At 38.7% G+C, this 18,509-nt stretch overlaps 1 protein-coding gene across 1 annotated transcript; it reads right to left on the bottom strand.

Moving 5' to 3' along the window:
- Window positions 1-11,405: 11,405 nt before the first annotated feature.
- On the bottom strand, window positions 11,406-17,465 carry LOC148119468 (TD and POZ domain-containing protein 4-like). Its single transcript, XM_087897410.1, has 4 exons — window positions 17,436-17,465; window positions 13,263-13,439; window positions 12,925-13,150; window positions 11,406-11,455 (listed from the first exon to the last, which is right to left on the bottom strand). The coding sequence occupies exons 1-4, from the start codon at window positions 17,463-17,465 to the stop codon at window positions 11,406-11,408; spliced, it is 483 nt and encodes a 160-aa protein (XP_087753536.1).
- Between the last annotated feature and the right edge of the window lie 1,044 nt (window positions 17,466-18,509).

The raw sequence follows: 18,509 nt of genomic DNA, 5'->3' as shown, positions 1-18,509 counted from the left end.
CAAAAAGCCAAAAGTTAAAAGTAAAAATAAAAGAAATAGAGGTTGAAATAATGGAAAATGTGGATGGAAAATACACAGAGAATCTTGATACTGTATGTTATTATGCTCTCTTTGAATTGTTTAAATGCTGAGGAAGGATCAACAGTCACCAAAAGACATTTGCTTATAAATGCTGCAGAATTAATCCAAGATAGGTATTTTGAAAATACCTTGGCTTCAAAATTGAAGTCAAAATGTATGTTACTTTGGAGAAGAGACTTTGCTTTTGTTTCCACAGAAAATGAGAGGCTGTGGATTCATTCTGAGTTAAGAAAAATCAGGTTCGAAAAAGGAAGACCACCTGAGACATCTCCGGTAAGAACAGATGGCCCAGATGACAGAGTTTTACATCCATAACAGATTCAATACTGCTGCCTGAGATGATCAAGACTCACAGGATACTCTAGTCAGGACTTGAGTATAACTCTAAATTTTCTTTAGGTCCCCATAAGATCATCAGTGCCCCCAACCAGCAGGAAGTAGCCTGAAATACTACGCCCACATTCCCAACAAATGGACTATGGGTGTTTTCCTTTGTTTAAAAAAAAAAAAAAGAGGGAAATGGTGCGGGAGAATTGTCTGTATTCTGTCAATCGTGTATTTTAATAAAACGCTGTTTGGCCAGGCAGGAAGTATAGGTGGGTCAACGAGACAGGAAGTAGAGGTGATGCAATGAGAACAGGAGAATTCTGGGAAACAGGAAGCTTCCTCTGCCAATACTGCGCAGACCACCAGAGAAGCAACATGTAACCTGCCCAGCTGAAAAAGGTACCAAGCCATATGGCTAACATAGATAATGATAATGGATTAATATAAGTTACAAGGACTAACAAGAAACCTGAGCTAATGGACCAATCAGCTTTATAATCTTATGGAGTCCTGTGTGTAATTTTCCTTGGGAGTTGCCGGCTGTGGGGTACCGGGCGGGACAGAAACCCCAACAAGCTGGCCCTCATGTTACAGCCTTGAACTCACAGACTACCTCCCTCTACCTCCCAAGTGCTGAGATTAAAGGTGTGTGCCTCCACACTGGACTACTCTATTTTTTGAAAGATATTCTCTATCCTTTTTATTTTCTTTCCCAAGTCTACATATATTTTTAAATACAGTGTAAGCCATTTAGGGGATCTTTTTGTCTAAGTCTGTCTTTAAAACGCGGCTTCCTGGGTCCTGCCATCGATGCAAACACTGGCTTTGGTGCATTTGTGGGCCTGGGTGTTTGTGTGTCTGCTTGGGATCCAGAGGAGAGTAGCTGAGACCATGCCTGGGCATCAGCTCTCTCTGCCAGGGCAGATGGTGGAATCAGGCTTGGTCAGGCAGGAGAGCATGGCAGATTCCTGCCACCATACAGAGAGATGATTCCAGGCTGCACAGTGCTTTTCATGGCTGAATTGGCGGTAACTCAGATAGAAAGAGTTTCTGTGCCGCACACTCAGTCTCAGAGTTAAAGTGCTGAGTATGGCTCCTACTTGAGGGCCTCAGAGCTAGCAGAAATAGTACATCTTCCATTTTGAAATTGGAGAGAGGTGGAGACAACATCCAGAGTAGCCTGCCACTCTGCAGCTCAGAGGCTCAACTGAATCAGAGGCACAAGCGGCTCTGCCATGTTGGACTGGGCAGGGCAAGTCCACCGTACCTGTTATTGACCTAGGAATGTCACAGCTTACATTCTTAAGTGCTTAGCGATTTAAAAGCACAAAGCAAAAATGTTCCTGGACAGCAAAGAGTTACAGACAAAGCAATAGGACAGATTCAGACATAAAAGACCTCTAAATGGGTCATAGTGTAAATAGACATACGTAGACATGGGAGAGAGAAGAAAAAGAATATAGAGAATAAGGTTAATGCCTTAAAAATGGTAATGTCTTTAAAGAGACAGAGTGCAGATAGTTATAGATTAAAAGAAATAAAGAAATATAAGCCATGTACAACGGAAATTTCATAGAGAGTTTGGATTCTGTATATTATTGTATTTTCTTTCAATTTTTGACTGTAAAGGAGCTAAATACAGAGAGACATTTCATTGTGTGGTCTGCTATGCTAATCCAACATGATTATTATGAAGCTATCTTGACTTCAGAATTTGGATCTAAGGACATGATGCTTTGGAAAAGAGGTTCTTCTTTTGTTTTATCAGACGATGAGACCCTGTGGATTGTTTCTATCCCAATATGGTATGATAGACCATGCACTCATGAAAGGTTGCTGTGAACACCCTCAAAAAAATTACTTCACTCAACTGCCAACTGAGATGAACTTAACACACAGGTTATACCATGAAAGACCTGTTTAACAGTGCCCCTATACAGTAGGAAGAAGGTTGGAGAGAAATAACTACATCCATATTCCCATATGCTGTTTATAAATGTTCTTTTACATTTAAAGGGGGACATGATATTGATATGAATAATTTACATTGGTAGAAATTTTACTTTATTAATATAAATTTATGGTCAATTTTGTTATATGTATATGTATCTCTGCTCTTGATTAAGGTATTTTGATTGTGTAGATCATTTAAAAATGTTATGTATAATTAGGAAATAAAGGTTGTTAATGGATAATCATTGATAATAGTCAAGCTTGTAGTCATGTTAGTTAGATTTACTAAATGTATAGAGATATGTTTCCATTAAATCGGCATTCTTCATATATTTAAAAGACTACAAAATATGGCATTTAATGTTTTAAAAACTTTGGACTTTTCATGACCATGAGACATGTCTGCTCCTAGCAGCACCAGCTACTTCAAGAGGAAGATAGGCATTGATAAGGCTCCTTATGGAATTTGATAGCCATTTGGCCAAGAAACTGTTCTTGCCTGGACTGTTGTATAAACTGGATACAAAGAACCTGCAGAGAGAGGACTGCTGAACTTGCCTAAAGGTGAAACATTTCTTCAGGGTTCCTGTTTCATGAGTCTGTGAGACATTCTGCAGGACACATAAAAAGGTGACTGAACTGTCTTTAAATTTTCTGCTTCATAGAAATGTCAGCTGGATATATGGGCATGCAGGCTGAAGATGGATGCCCCAATGGTACAAAAGAACTTTGGGTGACTGTACAGAAAGCAAGATGTCTCTGTCATTTCTAGAGTTTTGGAAATTGCTTACTTCTTATTTACTTAAATAATATTATATCCCTTTGGAGTCTTCGATGGAGTTGAAGAATAGATAGAGAGTTACAGTTTTTCTTAGTCATGATAAAAGATAAAATAGATCTAAATATTATAACTGTAATTCTTGTATGATAACTGTTTTTGTTATATGTAATTTTACTATGTTAAAGTTAAAGCCTTCCTTTTTGTTTAAACAGAAAAAGGGGAAGTGGTGTAGGAGGGTCTTCTGTATATGTGTTACTTTCATTGGTTAAATAAAGAAACTGCCTTGGTTTTTGGATAGGGCAGAATTTAGATAGGTTTAATAGACCAAACAGAATGCTGAGAGAAAGAAAGCAGAATCAGGCAGATGCCATGGCTCTCCTCTCCGAGATGGATGCTGGTGAGACTCATGCCGGTAAGCCACAGTCAAGTGGCAATACAGATTATTAGAAATGGGTTGAATCAATATGTGAGAGTTAGCCAATAGGAGGCTAGAACTAATGGACCAGGCAGTGCTTAAATGAATACAGTTTCCATGTAATTATCCAGGTAAAGCTAGCTGAGTGGCCAGAAGCCGGGCAGGATGGGAAGCAGCCCGCTGATACTTTTACTACAGGGAAGGTAGGATTGTATGAGAGATCAATGATACCAGGAGAACAAGGCCCACAGAATCAACTAAGTGGGGTCATAGGGACCCACAGAGACTGAAGAGCTTTCATATGTCTGTACTAAGTCCTCTGTTTATGTGCTGTTGTGTTTAGTTCAGGGGGTTTTGTGGGACTCCTAACAGCAGGAGTGTGGGGAAAATCTGATCTGTTTGTCTCTTCCTAGGGACATTTTCTTTCTTCTCGGTTGGCTCCGTCAGCCCTGGTGTGAGGGTTTGTGCCTACTCCTATTTCATCTCATTATGATGTGTTCAGTTGAGATCCCCAGGAGGCCTGTGCTTTTCTGAAGGGAAATAGAGAAGCACTACATCTGGGTGGAGTGGAGGGAGAGGAGACTATGGTCAGGATATATTGTATGATAAAAAGATAAGTAAAAAGAAAAAGGGGAAAAAATGAAAAGGCATTTGAGGAAGAAGAATTTGGACAGATCTGCTAAGGAGCAAGGAACATGAAGATTCCTTCATCCCCTGTAAATGTCCATCAAAAGGTGCCTTCAGCAGTGGAGGAGTTCAATAAACAAGCTGAAAGGATGACCTATTCCGTCCACAGTCAGATTTTTTACCAAGCTATCTCAATGATTGCTTGATGCACCCATGATCAAAGCAGCTAAAGTAACTGAGATGTGGGATGTCCAAGAGATCAAAAACATGGATATGTACTTCTCAAGACTGACCTTGTTACCAGTGCTTCTGAATGGCATTTCTGCCAATAGCAGAGACAACACAGAAATCCATATATGTCACCATTTCCGTAGCCTGAACATCTAACAACTTGACAACAGTATAGCTAGATTGAAACAATTTCTCTGTCGAAGGCATAAAACTTTGTCCTTATTGGAGTAAATACTTAATCTAGTTATGGATTTGCCTGCATGTAATGATTTTACCAAAACTACCTTGTCTTCCATCATGGTATTCCACACAAAATGGCTTCTGACCTAGGAACTAAATTCATAGCAGAGGGGTACAGCAGGGGCCCACAATCATGGAATCCATTGGTCTTACCATGTTCATCAACTTCTTAAATCAGCTTTCATGATATTAAAATGGAATGGCCTTTTTTAAGACACACATATGGAGCTAATAAAGGGGCATCAGCCTAGAATACTGGGACAGGATTCTCCAGGAGGCAGTATATGCCTTGAATTAGAGTCCAAGATATGATGTGATTCTCTATATCTCAGATTCAAGGGTCCAGGAATTAAGTGGTAAAAAAGGGAATAGTTTCACTTATTATCACCCTCAGTGATCCCCTGGGGGAAATTTGCTTTCTGTTCCCATGTTCCTAATTTCGACTGGCCTGGAAATATTGGTTCTGTTTTGATGGTGTGGAGGCAATCAGTGCTCCTGACTGTAGCCATAACAAACATTCTGTTAAGATGGAAGCTCAGACATCTCCCAGGTCACTTTGGGATTCAGGTGTCCTTAAGCCAACAGGCTAAGAAAAAATCAACAATGTTAGGAGACGCAATTTACCAAGAGGAAATTGGGTTGCTTCTCCAAAATAGAGGTAAGAAAGATTATGGATGTTGGTCAGGAACTCCTTTATGGCTACACATGCTACCACATAGTCCAACAACTAAAGATGATGGGAGACTGCAGGCAGACACAAAAGGTACAGACATACTAGTGGTATGGGACCATGGTCTGTATTCTGTCAATTATATTTTAAATAAAAGCTGATTGGCCGGAAGTATAAGTGTGACAACCAGACAGAAAGTAGAGGCAGGTCAAGGAGAACAGGAGAATTCTGTTAAGAGGATGCAGTCATGGCCCAGACACAAAAGAAGCAAGATATGACGACCTTGCTGAAAAAGGTACTGAGCCATGTGACTAACATATACTTGAATAATGGGCTAATGTAAGTTATAAGGGTTAATATGAAGCCTGAGCTAATGGGCCAATCAATTTATAGTCAATGTAGACCCCGGTGTGATTTCATTGGTACTTAATGATTGTGGGAACTGGGCAGGACAAAAAACCTCAGACATTAGCATTTGTTGAACCATGTTCATAGTAGCATTATTTGTAATAGCTAGAGGCTGGAAACAACATAGATGTTGCTCAATGGAAGAATGGATAAAGAAAGTGTGGAACAAATACACATTAGAATATTACTCAGCAATAAAAAGCATTGACATCTTGAATTTTGCATGCAAATCAATGGAAATAGAAAACACCATCCTGAGGGAGATAACCCAGACCCAAAAAGATGAATATGGTATATTCTCACTCATTAGTGGACTCTAGCCATAAACAAAGGACATTGAGCCTATAGTTTGCGATCCTACAGAAGCTAAATAATAAGGTGAACCCAAAGAAAAACATATATAGATCCTCCTGGAAATTGGAAGCAGAGAAGATCACCAGGCATAAGTTGAGAGCATGAGAGTTGGGTGGGGATGGGGTGGGAGGAAGGGGAGAGGGGGAGAGAGAAGGGGGAAGGAAAGGATTGGGGAGAACTTGGGAGAGTGTGATGGTTGAGATGGAGGAAGGGTGACTATGGGAGCAGGGAAGGAGATATCTTAATTAAGGGAGCCATTTTAAGGTTGGAAAGAGACTTGGCTCTAGAGGGGTTCCCAGGTATCCAAGGAGATGTCCCCAGCTAGATCCTTGGGCAGTAGAGGAGAGGTTGCCTGAACTGGCCTTGTCCCACAGTCACACTGATGAATATCTTGAATATCACCATAGAACCTTCCTCCGGCAATTGATGGAGATAGAGACAGAGACACACATCAGAGCACTGGACTGAGCTCCCAAGGTCCATTTGAAGAGCAGAAGGAGGGAGAAGAAGAGTAAGAAAGTCAGGACCACGAGGGATTGGTCCACCCACTGAGACAGTGTGCCTAATCTAATGGGAGCTCACTAAATCCAGCTGGACTAGGACTGAACGAGCATGTGATCAAACTGGACTCTCTGAATGTGGCTGACAATGGGGACTGACTGAGAAGCCAATGATGATGGCACTGGGATTTGATTCTACTGTATGTACTGGATTTTTGGGATCTCAGTCTGTTTGGATGCACACCTTCCTAGGCATGGATGGAGCGGGGAGGGCCTTGGACTTCCCACAGGGCAGAGTACCCTGCCCTCTCTTAGGAATGGAGGGAGAGGGAAGAGGGGGAGTGGGGAAGTGGGAGGGAAATGGGAGGAGGGGAAGAAGTAGAAATTTTGAATGGTATTATTTATAAAGCAATAAAAAGTTTAAAAAAAGAAAACCTCAGACAACACACCAGGAATGAAAATACATATCACAACTGCAAATAAAGAGCCAAGATGGGTAGTGTTATTACAACCAGCCTAAATAATGTGAGTCAAATTATGTAAACATTATTTTCTGCCAACATGGTTTTCCTCCCTAGTCTCAGTTTGGGGAGAATATCCAGGACTGTTGTGAGCTCACAGTTTTATACAGTACACAAACAGCTGACAGAGCTAATAGACTATTCATGGAAAGGGTACACTCTACCTGGAGAACCCACTTTTGCAGAGCTACAGGATATCTGTCATTTGGATAGGTCACTGTCAATGCTGTAAAAATGTGAAATCATGGCATTTCTCTCTTCTTTGGTATCCCAGCAGTTTGTCAACCTGACTTTTCCTGTAGGGCAATTGATGTCTCCCCCCACACCATGAAGCCATGGTGTAGAAAGGATTCGTCAACTCTTAGTTCTCACAGCCAAAATCTACATAAAAAATCATCTCCCACAAAATTTCTTTATTGACAATAGTCACTGTTAAAAAAAAAAAAGAACTTGGATTGGTATTTTTTAAAAATACATTTTTTTTAAAAAAAATAGAAAAAGATAAAAGGAGCTTCACACAAGAGGCAGTATGTCTGCTCTAACTGCAGACTCAGCAAGGTGTAATCTACTGGTCTGCTCTGGTGGAACAGGCTGATAATATCCTGTATTTACCCTTTACCTTGGTTTCAATTAACATAGGATCATAGCCCAGGAAATTAACTGCTTATACAGATTAAAGGCCTGAATCGCTAAAATAGCTTCAGAGAGAAAACTTCTCACCTGGGCACCCTGTTGGAGTGAAAAGCAGGGTTCCCAGAAGAGATTCCTTTGAACTCAACCATCTAGACACGGATGTAAACCAAGGCAGCAGGTTAGTATTGCTACCAATGCTGTGTTCCCAGCCACAGGGGATCTGCACAACCATGCCCACTCTGAGATGTAGAGCACCCCTATGCCAGATCCACTGGTTTCTTGTGTCTCTGTGAAGATGCAAGTTTAATACTATTGTTACCCACTATGGGATTGTTAACTTGTCTGTATACCAAAATAAACTGAAAGCTTTCAGGAGATCACCCACACACACACCTTTTTAAACTTCTTCTACGCTTATGCCCCCTTTTGCTATTGCCCCTCTTTTTCTTACCCTTACCTTCTTTATCCCCCTTTATGCCTTATACCTGATGCCCTTATCCCTCACCCTTCTGTCTGATGCTTTACCCCTGTACCTTAGACACCTATGCTTCCTCTTTTCCCTGGAATAAAGAAACACCCAGGAAGAAACGTCCCTAAGTCTGTTTGTTCTGTCTTGCAGATCTCATTACAAAGTCAGTTTTCGCTTGTTGTAGAAGTCCTAGTCTGAACTCTGAGAGAGTGCTGAGGCTGGTACTCAGTAGCTCTAATACAGGAACATGGGAGAAGTGGGGTTTTTATAATGCCCCAAATAGAAGGCTAACCGTTTTACAAGGGTTGGGGAAGATCCAGAGGAATTTTGGTAATGTACGCACATGGCTGACCTTTCTCACCAAGTGGCAATGGCAAACAGAAATACTGTTCGAGTATGGCTGACCAGGTTAATGAAGAAAGCACAGATTACCTGTCAGTTTACTTAGTGTTGCTCAGCTGTTCAACGTGTCATGTTTGGGCAAAGGTTCTGGCTTTTGTAGTGCCATGCACCCAGACATAGGCCTCAGCAACAGTCAGAGCCCAGACTGCGCCCTGGACCCAGATGACAGCACAGTGTTTGAGACCGGCGTGGTTCCTATGTATAGATTTATGTCTGAGTCTTTCATTCAGTCCTGCCAATACCATGCTCGTTTATAACTTTTATTATAGTTTTGAAGTACAATTTGAAATCAGGAATGATGAGACCTAAAGAGGCTCTTTTCTTGTTTAGAAGTGTTAACCATGGAGTAAGAGTGAAAGTAAGATACATAGAAGGGAAGAAAGATAAAAGCCCAGAGGCAAGAGGTAGATGGGATAATTTAAGAAAAGCTGGCTAGAAACAAGCCAGGCTAAGGCTTATAAGAAAGAATAAGCCTCTATATGTGATTAATTTGGGAGCTGAGTGGCAGGCCCTGAGAAGACAAAAGCATAAAAAGCCAAAAGATTAAAAAGAGTAAGAAAACAAAAACAAAACCAGAGAACTTTCTGAATGTCTTAGACCTCACTCTATAGACCAGACTGGCTCAATATATAGAGAGCTGCCTATCTCTGATTTCTACAGGCTGGGATGCAGTCTTGACTTCTTTTTTTATTGATATTTACTGAGCTATGCATTTTTCTCTATTCCCGTCCCTGCTTCTTCCCTTTCTCCTTCAATCCTCCCACAAGGTACCCATGCTCCCAATTTACTCAGGAGATCTTGTCTTTTTCTACTTTCTACTTCCCATATAGATTAGATCTATGTAAGTCTCTCTTAGTGTCCTCATGGTTCTCTAAATTCTCTGGGATTGTGGTTTGTAGGCTGGATTTTTTTTGCTTTACGTTTAAAAACCACCTATGAATGAGTACATGTGATAGTTGTCTTTCTGGGTCTGGGTTACCTCATTCAAAATAATATTTTCTAGCTCCATCTATTTTCCTTCAAAATTCAAGATGTCATTATTTTTTTCTGCTGTGTAGTACTTCATTGTGTAAATGTACCACATTTTTCTTATCCATTCTTCGATCGAGGGGCATTTAGGTTGTTTCCAGGTTCTCACTATGACAAACAAAGCTGCTCTGAACATAGCTGAGCACATGTCCTTGTGACATGATTGAGCATCCTTTGAATATATACCCAAAAGTGGTATTACTGGGTCTTGAGGAAGGTTGTTTCCTAATTTTCTGAGAAATCACCACACTGACATCCAAAGTGGTTGTACCAGCTTGCATTCCCACCAGCAAGGCAGAAACGTTCCTTTTTCTTCACAACGTCTTCATCATAAAAATTGTCATCAGAGTTTTAGATCTTTGCCACTCTTACAGATATAAGATAGAATCTCAGAGTTGTTTTGATTTGCATTTCTGATGACTAAGGATGTTGAACATTTCCTTAAGTGTCTTTCAGTCATTTTAGATTCCTCTGTTGAGAGTTCTCTGTTTAGGTCTGTACTCCATTTTTTTAATTGAATTATGTGATCTTTTGGTGTCCAATTTCTTGAGTTCTTTGGATATTTTGGAGATCAGACCTCTGTCTGATGTGGGATTAGTGAAGATCTTTTCCCATTCTGTAGGCTGTTGTTTTGTCTTGTTGACCATGTCCTTTGCTTTACAGAAGCTTTTCAGTTTCAGGAGGTCCCATTTATTAGTTGTTTCTCTCAGTGTCTGTGCTTCTGGAGTAATATTTAGGAAGTGGTTCCCTGTGTCAATGTATTCAAGTGTACTTCCCACTTTCTCTTCTATAAGGCTCAGTGTGGCTGGCCTTATGTTGAGGTCTTTGATCTATTTGGATTTGAGTTTTGTTCATGGTGGTAGATACGGGTCTATTTTCATTCTTCTACATGTTGATATCTAGTTATGCCAGCACCACTTATTAAATATGCTTTCTTTTTTCCATTTGATATTTTCTCCTTCTTTATCAAAGATCAGTTGTTCGAAGATGTGTGGATTGATATCCAGGTCTTCTATTCAGTTCCATTGGTCCTCGTGTCTATTACTATGCAAATATCAGGCTATTTTCTGTACTGTAGCTCTGTGGTAGAGTTTGATGTCAGGGATTGTGATGCCTCCAGAAGTTCTTTTATTGTACAGGATTGTCCTGGGTTTGTTGCGTTTCCAAATGAAGTTGAGTACCATTCTTTTGAGTTTTTTGTGGAATTTTACTGGGATTTTGATGGACATTGCTTTGAATCTGTAGATTGCTTTCGGCAAGATTGCAATTTTTACTATATTAATTCTACCTACCCAAGAGCATGGGAGATCTTTCCACTTTCTGGTGTCTTCTTCAATTTCTTTCTTCAAAGTTTAAAAGTTCTTGTCATAGAAGTCTTCCACTAGTTTTGTTAGAGTTACTCTGAGATAGTTTATGCTATTTGCTGCTATTCTGAGGGGTGTTGATTCTCTGATTTCTTCCCCAGTCCTTTTATTATCTATGTACAGGAGGGCTACTAAATTTTTTTAGTTTATCTTGTATCCTGCTACATTGCTGAAAGTGTTTTTGAGTTGTAGAAGTTCCTTGGTAGAATTTTTGGGATCACTTATGTAAACTATCATATCATCAGCAAACAGTGAGAGTTTGACTTCTTCTTTTCCAATTTGTTAAGAAAATGGTTTGATAACAGAGCCAAAAATGAGGCACTTTTAGAAATATACAATATTTACAGGCTAATAATGAACAGCTAGTTGAAAAACCTAATACTATTGAAAAGGATAACATTTACTTGACAGACAAAATCCAATCAATGTCGAAGGGTGCCGAGACATTATCTGAAAGAATTTTTGCTGTTGAATTTAATGACCAGAATATGTTGAAAAGTATGATAGGTTAATGGATAAGGTATCTCTTCAAAAAGGCAATAAGCACACCATCAAAATAATGTCTAAGAATGAGACATTAACTAATGGAAAATTTCATGCCTTGAAATCATCAATGAGGACACTAGAATGGAACACTAAACAGGAGATTCAGACTTTATTAAAGGCAGTGGTAAAGAGATTTGAAAAGATTGAGGAAATTATAGAAACTGATGATCAGGGACAAAAAGTAAAAGGACAGGAAATAGCATAAGGTAGGCAACAAATATACATGGCTACATATAGGCATGATCGATCTAAAAGAAATTAACCAAGCAAAGGTATCTTATTACCTAAATTCACTATTTGTTGGGGAAATTGTGAAAAGGTGAGTTTCAACCAATAAGACTACCCCACACAATAGGCTTCAATTAACCTCAGTGGCCCTAGAAAATGGACCCCAACTGTTATGGAAATGCTATTGGTGAGAAGAGGCAAAAATTTTAGAACAAAAGGTAAATGCAAAAGGATTTGAGGTTTCCCAACACAAAATCATGGCAAGGACCGCTACTCTGATCCTCAGGACCAGGCTCTCTGTGATGAACACACCTTGTCCCTATGTAACACAGCAGCTTTAAATTCTTGGGACAAGATTCAGGAACTAGGAAAGAGAAATGAATCATATATCAGGGTTAAACAGGGCTAGAGAGAAACTTTAATGACTTTTTACAAAGACAACAAAGGCTGTACAAGTAGGAGTAAGGGACCCAGAAGCTAGATATGTACTTACTGAATCTCTGGCTTTTGAAAATGCCAACTTAGAATGCAAAAAGATATTTGAAGTATTAAAGGTTAGATCAGCACCAATAGATGAACGGACCCTGAATACAATGAACGTTTAGATTTGACTATAACACTGAGACTTGGGTAGTAGAATCAATTTCCAAAGGTATGAGGAAGCTTTCAAATGTTAAATGTTTCAAATGTAGTAGAATAAGACATCAGAAAAGGGATAGTAGAGGGAATTACTAGGAATAATATCTCCTCTGGAAATGACAAGAAGAGGTGGTTTCAGCCTTCTGGAATATGTAGGAGGTATGGCAAAGGCAGGCATTGAACCAATGATGTAGATTGACGAAAGACAGACAGGTCAACCTGATACCACTAGGAAACTCCTGGAGGGGCACCTCTCACAGGCCCCTATGTCAAACGTGGTCAGGTCATTCCAAGTCACTTTAGAGAACCGGTCTCACCAGGAAAATTAAAAAGTCCAGTGCCTACTGTAAAAAACCATATTATTCATGATGATGGAATAGACATGAAAGATGAATCAAACTCCAGTAGGAAATAGGAAATGTGTATTTTGACAGATGTCTATGAATGATCAAAGACCAATGCTAAGAGTACATATAAATAACATTGTACTTGAGAGATTGAAATACAAGCTGTTAAAATGGCCTTGAGAGCCCAGAATTCCTGTCCAGCTGCCTTCAAGCAGCAGTCTGTGAAGCAGGAATTCTCCCACAGCTCCCTTAGCTCAGCTGCCAATGTGGACCTGACAACCTGGAACCTTTGTTTCACTTTCTGCTTACAGATCTTGAATGAGTCTTTGACCATGCTCACCTTGTAGAGGAAGGTGAACTCATCTTCAGGGAAAATCTGATATGCCTGGGACAAGATGAAATCTCAAGGTATGAACCTTTTGAATCTCAGGTTGTAATCTGGCAGGAAACAGAATACTCTTGGGCTCCTCACTCTTTGGGTTTTCTTCTCCTTAGGCGCCTGTGATCCAGAACTGAAACTTTGCCCAAATGTGACTCTTTGAACAGCTGAGCAACACTAGGTAAACTGACAGGTAACCTGTGCTTTCCTCCTGGACCCTGTTGGAGTGTACTCTCAGACACCATTTGTCATTGTCTCCTGTTGAGAATGTTGGGCTTCTAATGCTGTCCCATATCTCCTCCAGGAAAAAAAATGGAAGTTGCTAACAGTCCACCTGTAGGATAAATTCTGGACACTATTTGTGTGTAGTCCCAGCTCTGGGCTGTGCTGCCCTCTGACATTTCTCCTGGAGGTGGTTTAAAGGTTAAACTGGATCCCAAATGAAGAACTAGGATTTGCTTTCTCTTCACCCCATGAAACACAATAAGAAACAGGGTATAGATTTTTAGTTTATGTTTCTTATCTGTTACCTCTTCTATGTAGCAGCAACTGTATTTCTTGAAATTTTCACTCCAGATTTCAATAGTAATTTCACAGAAGACAGCCAAGGCTACTACTAGGGATTATTAAATCATTCAATTGTTTTTTTTTTCTAGGTTGAATCTTAGGTAACTTGTTTTGAGAATAGCTAACTAGTTTGGGCAATTATACATTACTTTTAAAGTTTGGAACGTTTTATACACTCTTATCTAAAAATATTGCTCTAGGGTTCTCTAGAGTAACAGAACATATACAGAGCATCTCTCTTTGTTTAAATTCCAAGGGGATTTATTGGAATTACTTAGTGCTGAAGTTCTGACAGCATGACATCCCACAATGACTCATAGGTGTCAATCCTTTATCATTAGTATTTAAATGATTTAATACAAATAAGGTATGTGATAATAAATTATGAGGAGCAAAATACTTATATGCTCTCTGAAGCCTTTCAATCTGTAATTTTAATGTTTGATGTGCTCTTTTCAATAAATACTTGGCCCTGGGAGCTATATGGGATGCCTGTAGTATGTATAATGTGTCATTGTGCACAAAAAGTTTCAAAAGCTTTAGAAACATAAGTAGGACCATTATGACTGTAAAGAAGTTATCATTATAATTGGTTAATAATTGTTAACATTATTATGGAAAACATCCTGCTAAGGAATTTTTTCTGTCCCTTTGAGAATAAGGGGTAAGGGTCTTATATTTCCCCAATCCTTTTGGTTCTAAGGGTCAGCTCAATCATGAGCTGACTTTGTTAACTTTGGACAAATTGTTTCTTATAATTACAGATTTTTAGTATATCTCTTTTGACTTAGCATTTTAACCAGTGATAATTGGGCGATGTATTCTTTTAACTACTTCCAGCTGACTTTGGGGCGACGTTGTCAAGGGTTAACAAAGGTGAAATGCTAGTCAAAAAGAGAAAATTTTAGGACCATTTGGTTTGTGGACTTTGTTGAAGAGCCAGGGGGCATTCATATCGGCTAGACTGGTCCACCTCAGTTTTCAGCAAGTCCATGGTCCACAGTCATTTAGAGAAGGTTGTAGGCAGCAATTAATGCTTGTTTGTGTCTGCCATCCAAGGGGAAACCTGTACAGGCAAATTTAAACTAGGAACAGAAGTTAATACATTTAAAACTTTTAGGTCCATTATTTGTCTTTATTTGTAAAGGCATGTCCATGATTTGAAAACATAAAGTGAGATATTGAATAACATCCTTAATAGCTTCTCTTGTGTGTGCTGAGGCAACTATGGAAAAGTATCAACAGTCATATGCATATAACATAACCTTCCAAAGGAGAGTACATGTGTTACATCCATTTGTCAGATTTTTAGAGGGAGTAGACCCCGTGGATTTATTCCAGTGCTGGGTGGATGTTGATGAGCAAAATTATCTGTCAAGCATCTGCTCGAAAGAGATGAAATTTTTGTTATAATGCTTTAGCATTGACATGAAAAGCTCTTGCCTTCTCCAAGGTAGAACTCATGAATATATATATTCCATTTTAGTCCACTGATTAACTATATCATTTTCTTCACTCAAAGGTTCTGGCAGAGCTGTATGAACTTTCATATGTTGAACGTAAAAACAATTTCTTCTCTGCCAAATTAAATGTTGCAATTGCTGAAATAAAAGGCACATTGGGCTGGAACTTTTAATAGGTCCAGCTACTTCTAAAATTCTGAGGGTATTAACAACATATATAGAATCTGATATTAGATTAAATGCAAAAGGGCAAGCTTTACATTCCACAGCCTGTCTTAGATCCATCTGTAAATACATTTGGGGCCATGGAAATAGGCTGTGATAATGTTATTTTAGGAAATATTACAGGATGCTCCTTAAAAAATCCTAACAGTGGATGTTTGGAATAATGATTATCTCTGTTGCCATCAAAACCATATTGTAAAATAGCCCAATCATCTATTGTAGCACATAAGATCTTAACTTGATGACTGGAATAAGGCACTGTAATGGAGGTGGGGGCAGTTCCAAAATATCGTAAACACTGCTGAATTCCTTTCAGGGCTAAAGTTGCCATAGCAGTAGGATAATGCTTAAGAGCTTTGGCTGGAGATATTTTGGAATAAATCCAAAACAATGACCCATTTTGCCATAACAGTCCTGTAGGCTGGTGATATGAAGGCAGAATGCACAAAACAATGTCTTGGCCCTCTTGAATTCTCTGCAGAAAGGCATCTTGTAATCTATTTTCCACTTTTTCAATGCCTCATGTGCTTCATTAGTCAATTGCCTTGGAGAATTCAAAGCAGACTCTCCATTTAAAATATTATATAAGGGCTTTAACTCATAATTTGGCAACTTCAAATAACATCTAAGCCATTTTTTATCACCTAACAACTTTTGAAAATCATTCAAGATCTTTAAATTATTTTTTCTCAATTTTGTCTTTTGTAGAATAATTTGCTTCTCACAAATTCATACTCCTAGATAATTTATGTTTTTATCCTTTTTGTACCTATTTTCTTGCGGGCTTTGAAACATCGGGTATGCTGATCGCAGCTCAGTTCTCACCTCTTTCTAAATGCTTAGATAAAATGTGCATTCGGAGCTGCCCTGACCTCCTCCCACATAAGGTGGAGGGGTGGAGGGTGTTATGGGAAAATGCGTCAGCGCTTTTGAACCTCCTTTCTCCTTTTTTCTCATCCTTTTTCTCAGTCTTGCCTTTTCAAATTTACTTACAATTGCTTGCAGTTGCTTATCTGACTCTTTTAACTCAGAACGGTCCGGGTATAACTCTCCCCACTCCTGATGATTCCTTTTACTGCTTGTCTTTTCTGACTTTTTCGATCTTTCCTCTTGCAATATTTCCAGCGCTGCCTGTCCATTTTCTACCGCTTTACTGTAATGCAGATCCTCCAGACAGCCTCTAATTAACTTCCAAATTGGCTTGACCCCTCCCTTAAGGATCCAAACTGCCCTTGCCCTCGTTCATTCCTCAAAACTTTATTAGGTAAATTAACATAAGGTAGCAGTAATAGTTGAGCAATTCTTTGTCCCTTGTGGATCTGAATAGTTTCAGATAATGGTTTCATCATGACCTTAATGTCATTTTTTATATCTGCATCTATGACACCTGGCACAACCTCAAAATTCTTTTGATAGTTGGAACTTCTTCCTATAATAAGTCCCACAGTTTGTGGCAACAATGTTCCTTTCACTGATGTAGGTACTAAGGCAATGCCATCCCATTTAGAAAGAATCATATCTTTTGAGCTAGCCAAACAAGACCAGCACTGCCTGGTGTTGCTCTAGGCAACTCATGTATGGTAAACTCTGGAGCATCAGGATTTAAAATTCCTGGCTCTAATTTTTAAATTGATTTCTCCTCTCTCTTAAGGATAAACATAGCAGCTCATTAAGAGCCCAAAAAACTGAGTGCAATTGATTAGCACCCATATTTAATTTATATTCCTTTTACTTTCGTTTTGTCGACTTGCAAAACTGCTTTTTACTCATTCTTTATTTATGGAATGAGCAATAAATCTCCCGCTTTGATAGCGGCTGTTCCCCTTTTATTTCCAGGGAAAAGCAATTAACCCCCGCTTTGCCGCGGTTGCCTTCTCTCTATTTACAAAGAGAGCTATTAATGAATCCTGCTTTAACAGCAGACGCTTTCCTTTTATTTATAGGAAAAGCAATTAATCGTCCGTACTTTAGTCGTAGGATTCCCATTTACCTGAGAACTATTTTCCCCTGCTTTGGTCACAGGATCCCCAGCTTACCTGAGGACTATTCCTCCTGCTGTAGTCCATGGTCTGGACCTGGACCAGGTGTTGCACTGGGGGTCATCTTACCCAATGGTCAGCATTGTTGTTATCCAGGTGCAGACATTGTGGTGTCCCATAATCTTATTTGGAGACTTTGGATCACTGTTAGAGTCTCAGAGTCACTGTCTAATATAAGCCTTTTAAACTTTATTTTAAATGCCATTTTGTATAGATTTTTGAAGTATTTAGGGCTGTCCAGTTATCTCTGATTAGGCAAACTTTATTATTTTTATTAATTTATATTTTTAACAAACCAAAAAAATATATACCATATTTTTGTTAGAGTAAACCTGTAAATTAATCATTTTTAGCAAAGACAATGAGGCTAAAACCTAAACATTAACAATATGAAATATTTTATAAGCATTTGTGTTTTATTTTTAAGACATAAAAATTCACAAAAATTGTATGAGTCAGAACATTTAAATATTCTACTGCAAAGAATAACTGTCAAAATATTAGAAAGTCTTTGCATGGAAAAAAGACGAATCTTAAATATAATTTCTTTGCTGAATGTGGAGAAAGCATTATTTATTTTAGCATAAACAATTAATCAATGACTATATTATTAAAGAAAACTATACCCAAACCAATATTTGCTCAGGAAGATTTCGGCAAAATGTGGCAAAATCATATGATGTTCATAGGACAGAGTCTCTGAGACCCTCACTCTGTTGAGTATACTCACCTCATATATTTTTTAATATCACAAAGCTACACAAGCATGCATAAAAGAAATAACCATGACCCTTTCACAAGATAAATCCTTTTAAAACCAGAATTGACCATTAAACATTCAGATATAAGAAATTACAGCAAACTTCTTTTGGCCTCTTATTACCTTTTATGGCATTTTATATACCTTTTGTAATTTATAGGTTTAGACACCTTTCTCAATCTTTGTTTCATTGATAAAGCCAGACACTTTTAGACAAACCCCTTTTATTATTTTCATTTATTATTGTTATTATTTTAGCCTTTTTGCCCTTTTTAATTTTTAGATAATATTGAAGCCTAATGCATCTTTAA

Source organism: Myodes glareolus, chromosome 17, assembly GCF_982192425.1.
Source record: "Myodes glareolus chromosome 17, mMyoGla1.1, whole genome shotgun sequence".
NCBI lineage: Eukaryota > Metazoa > Chordata > Mammalia > Rodentia > Cricetidae > Myodes > Myodes glareolus.
The sequence above is the reverse complement of the archived record's forward strand: the minus strand, read 5'-3'. Positions and strand labels throughout refer to the sequence as shown.

Excerpts from the sequence above, each read along its gene's own strand:
- LOC148119468 (XM_087897410.1), bottom strand. The coding sequence starts at position 17,465 with ATGGACTACAGCAGGAGGAATAGTCCTCAG. Across the intron at positions 13,440-17,435 it reads GCAGGAGGAATAGTCCTCAG|ATATGGGACAGCATTAGAAG; the intron begins GTAAGCTGGGGA and ends TTCCTGGAGGAG. Across the intron at positions 13,151-13,262 it reads TTCAGTTCTGGATCACAGGC|GCATATCAGATTTTCCCTGA; the intron begins GCCTAAGGAGAA and ends ATCTTGTCCCAG.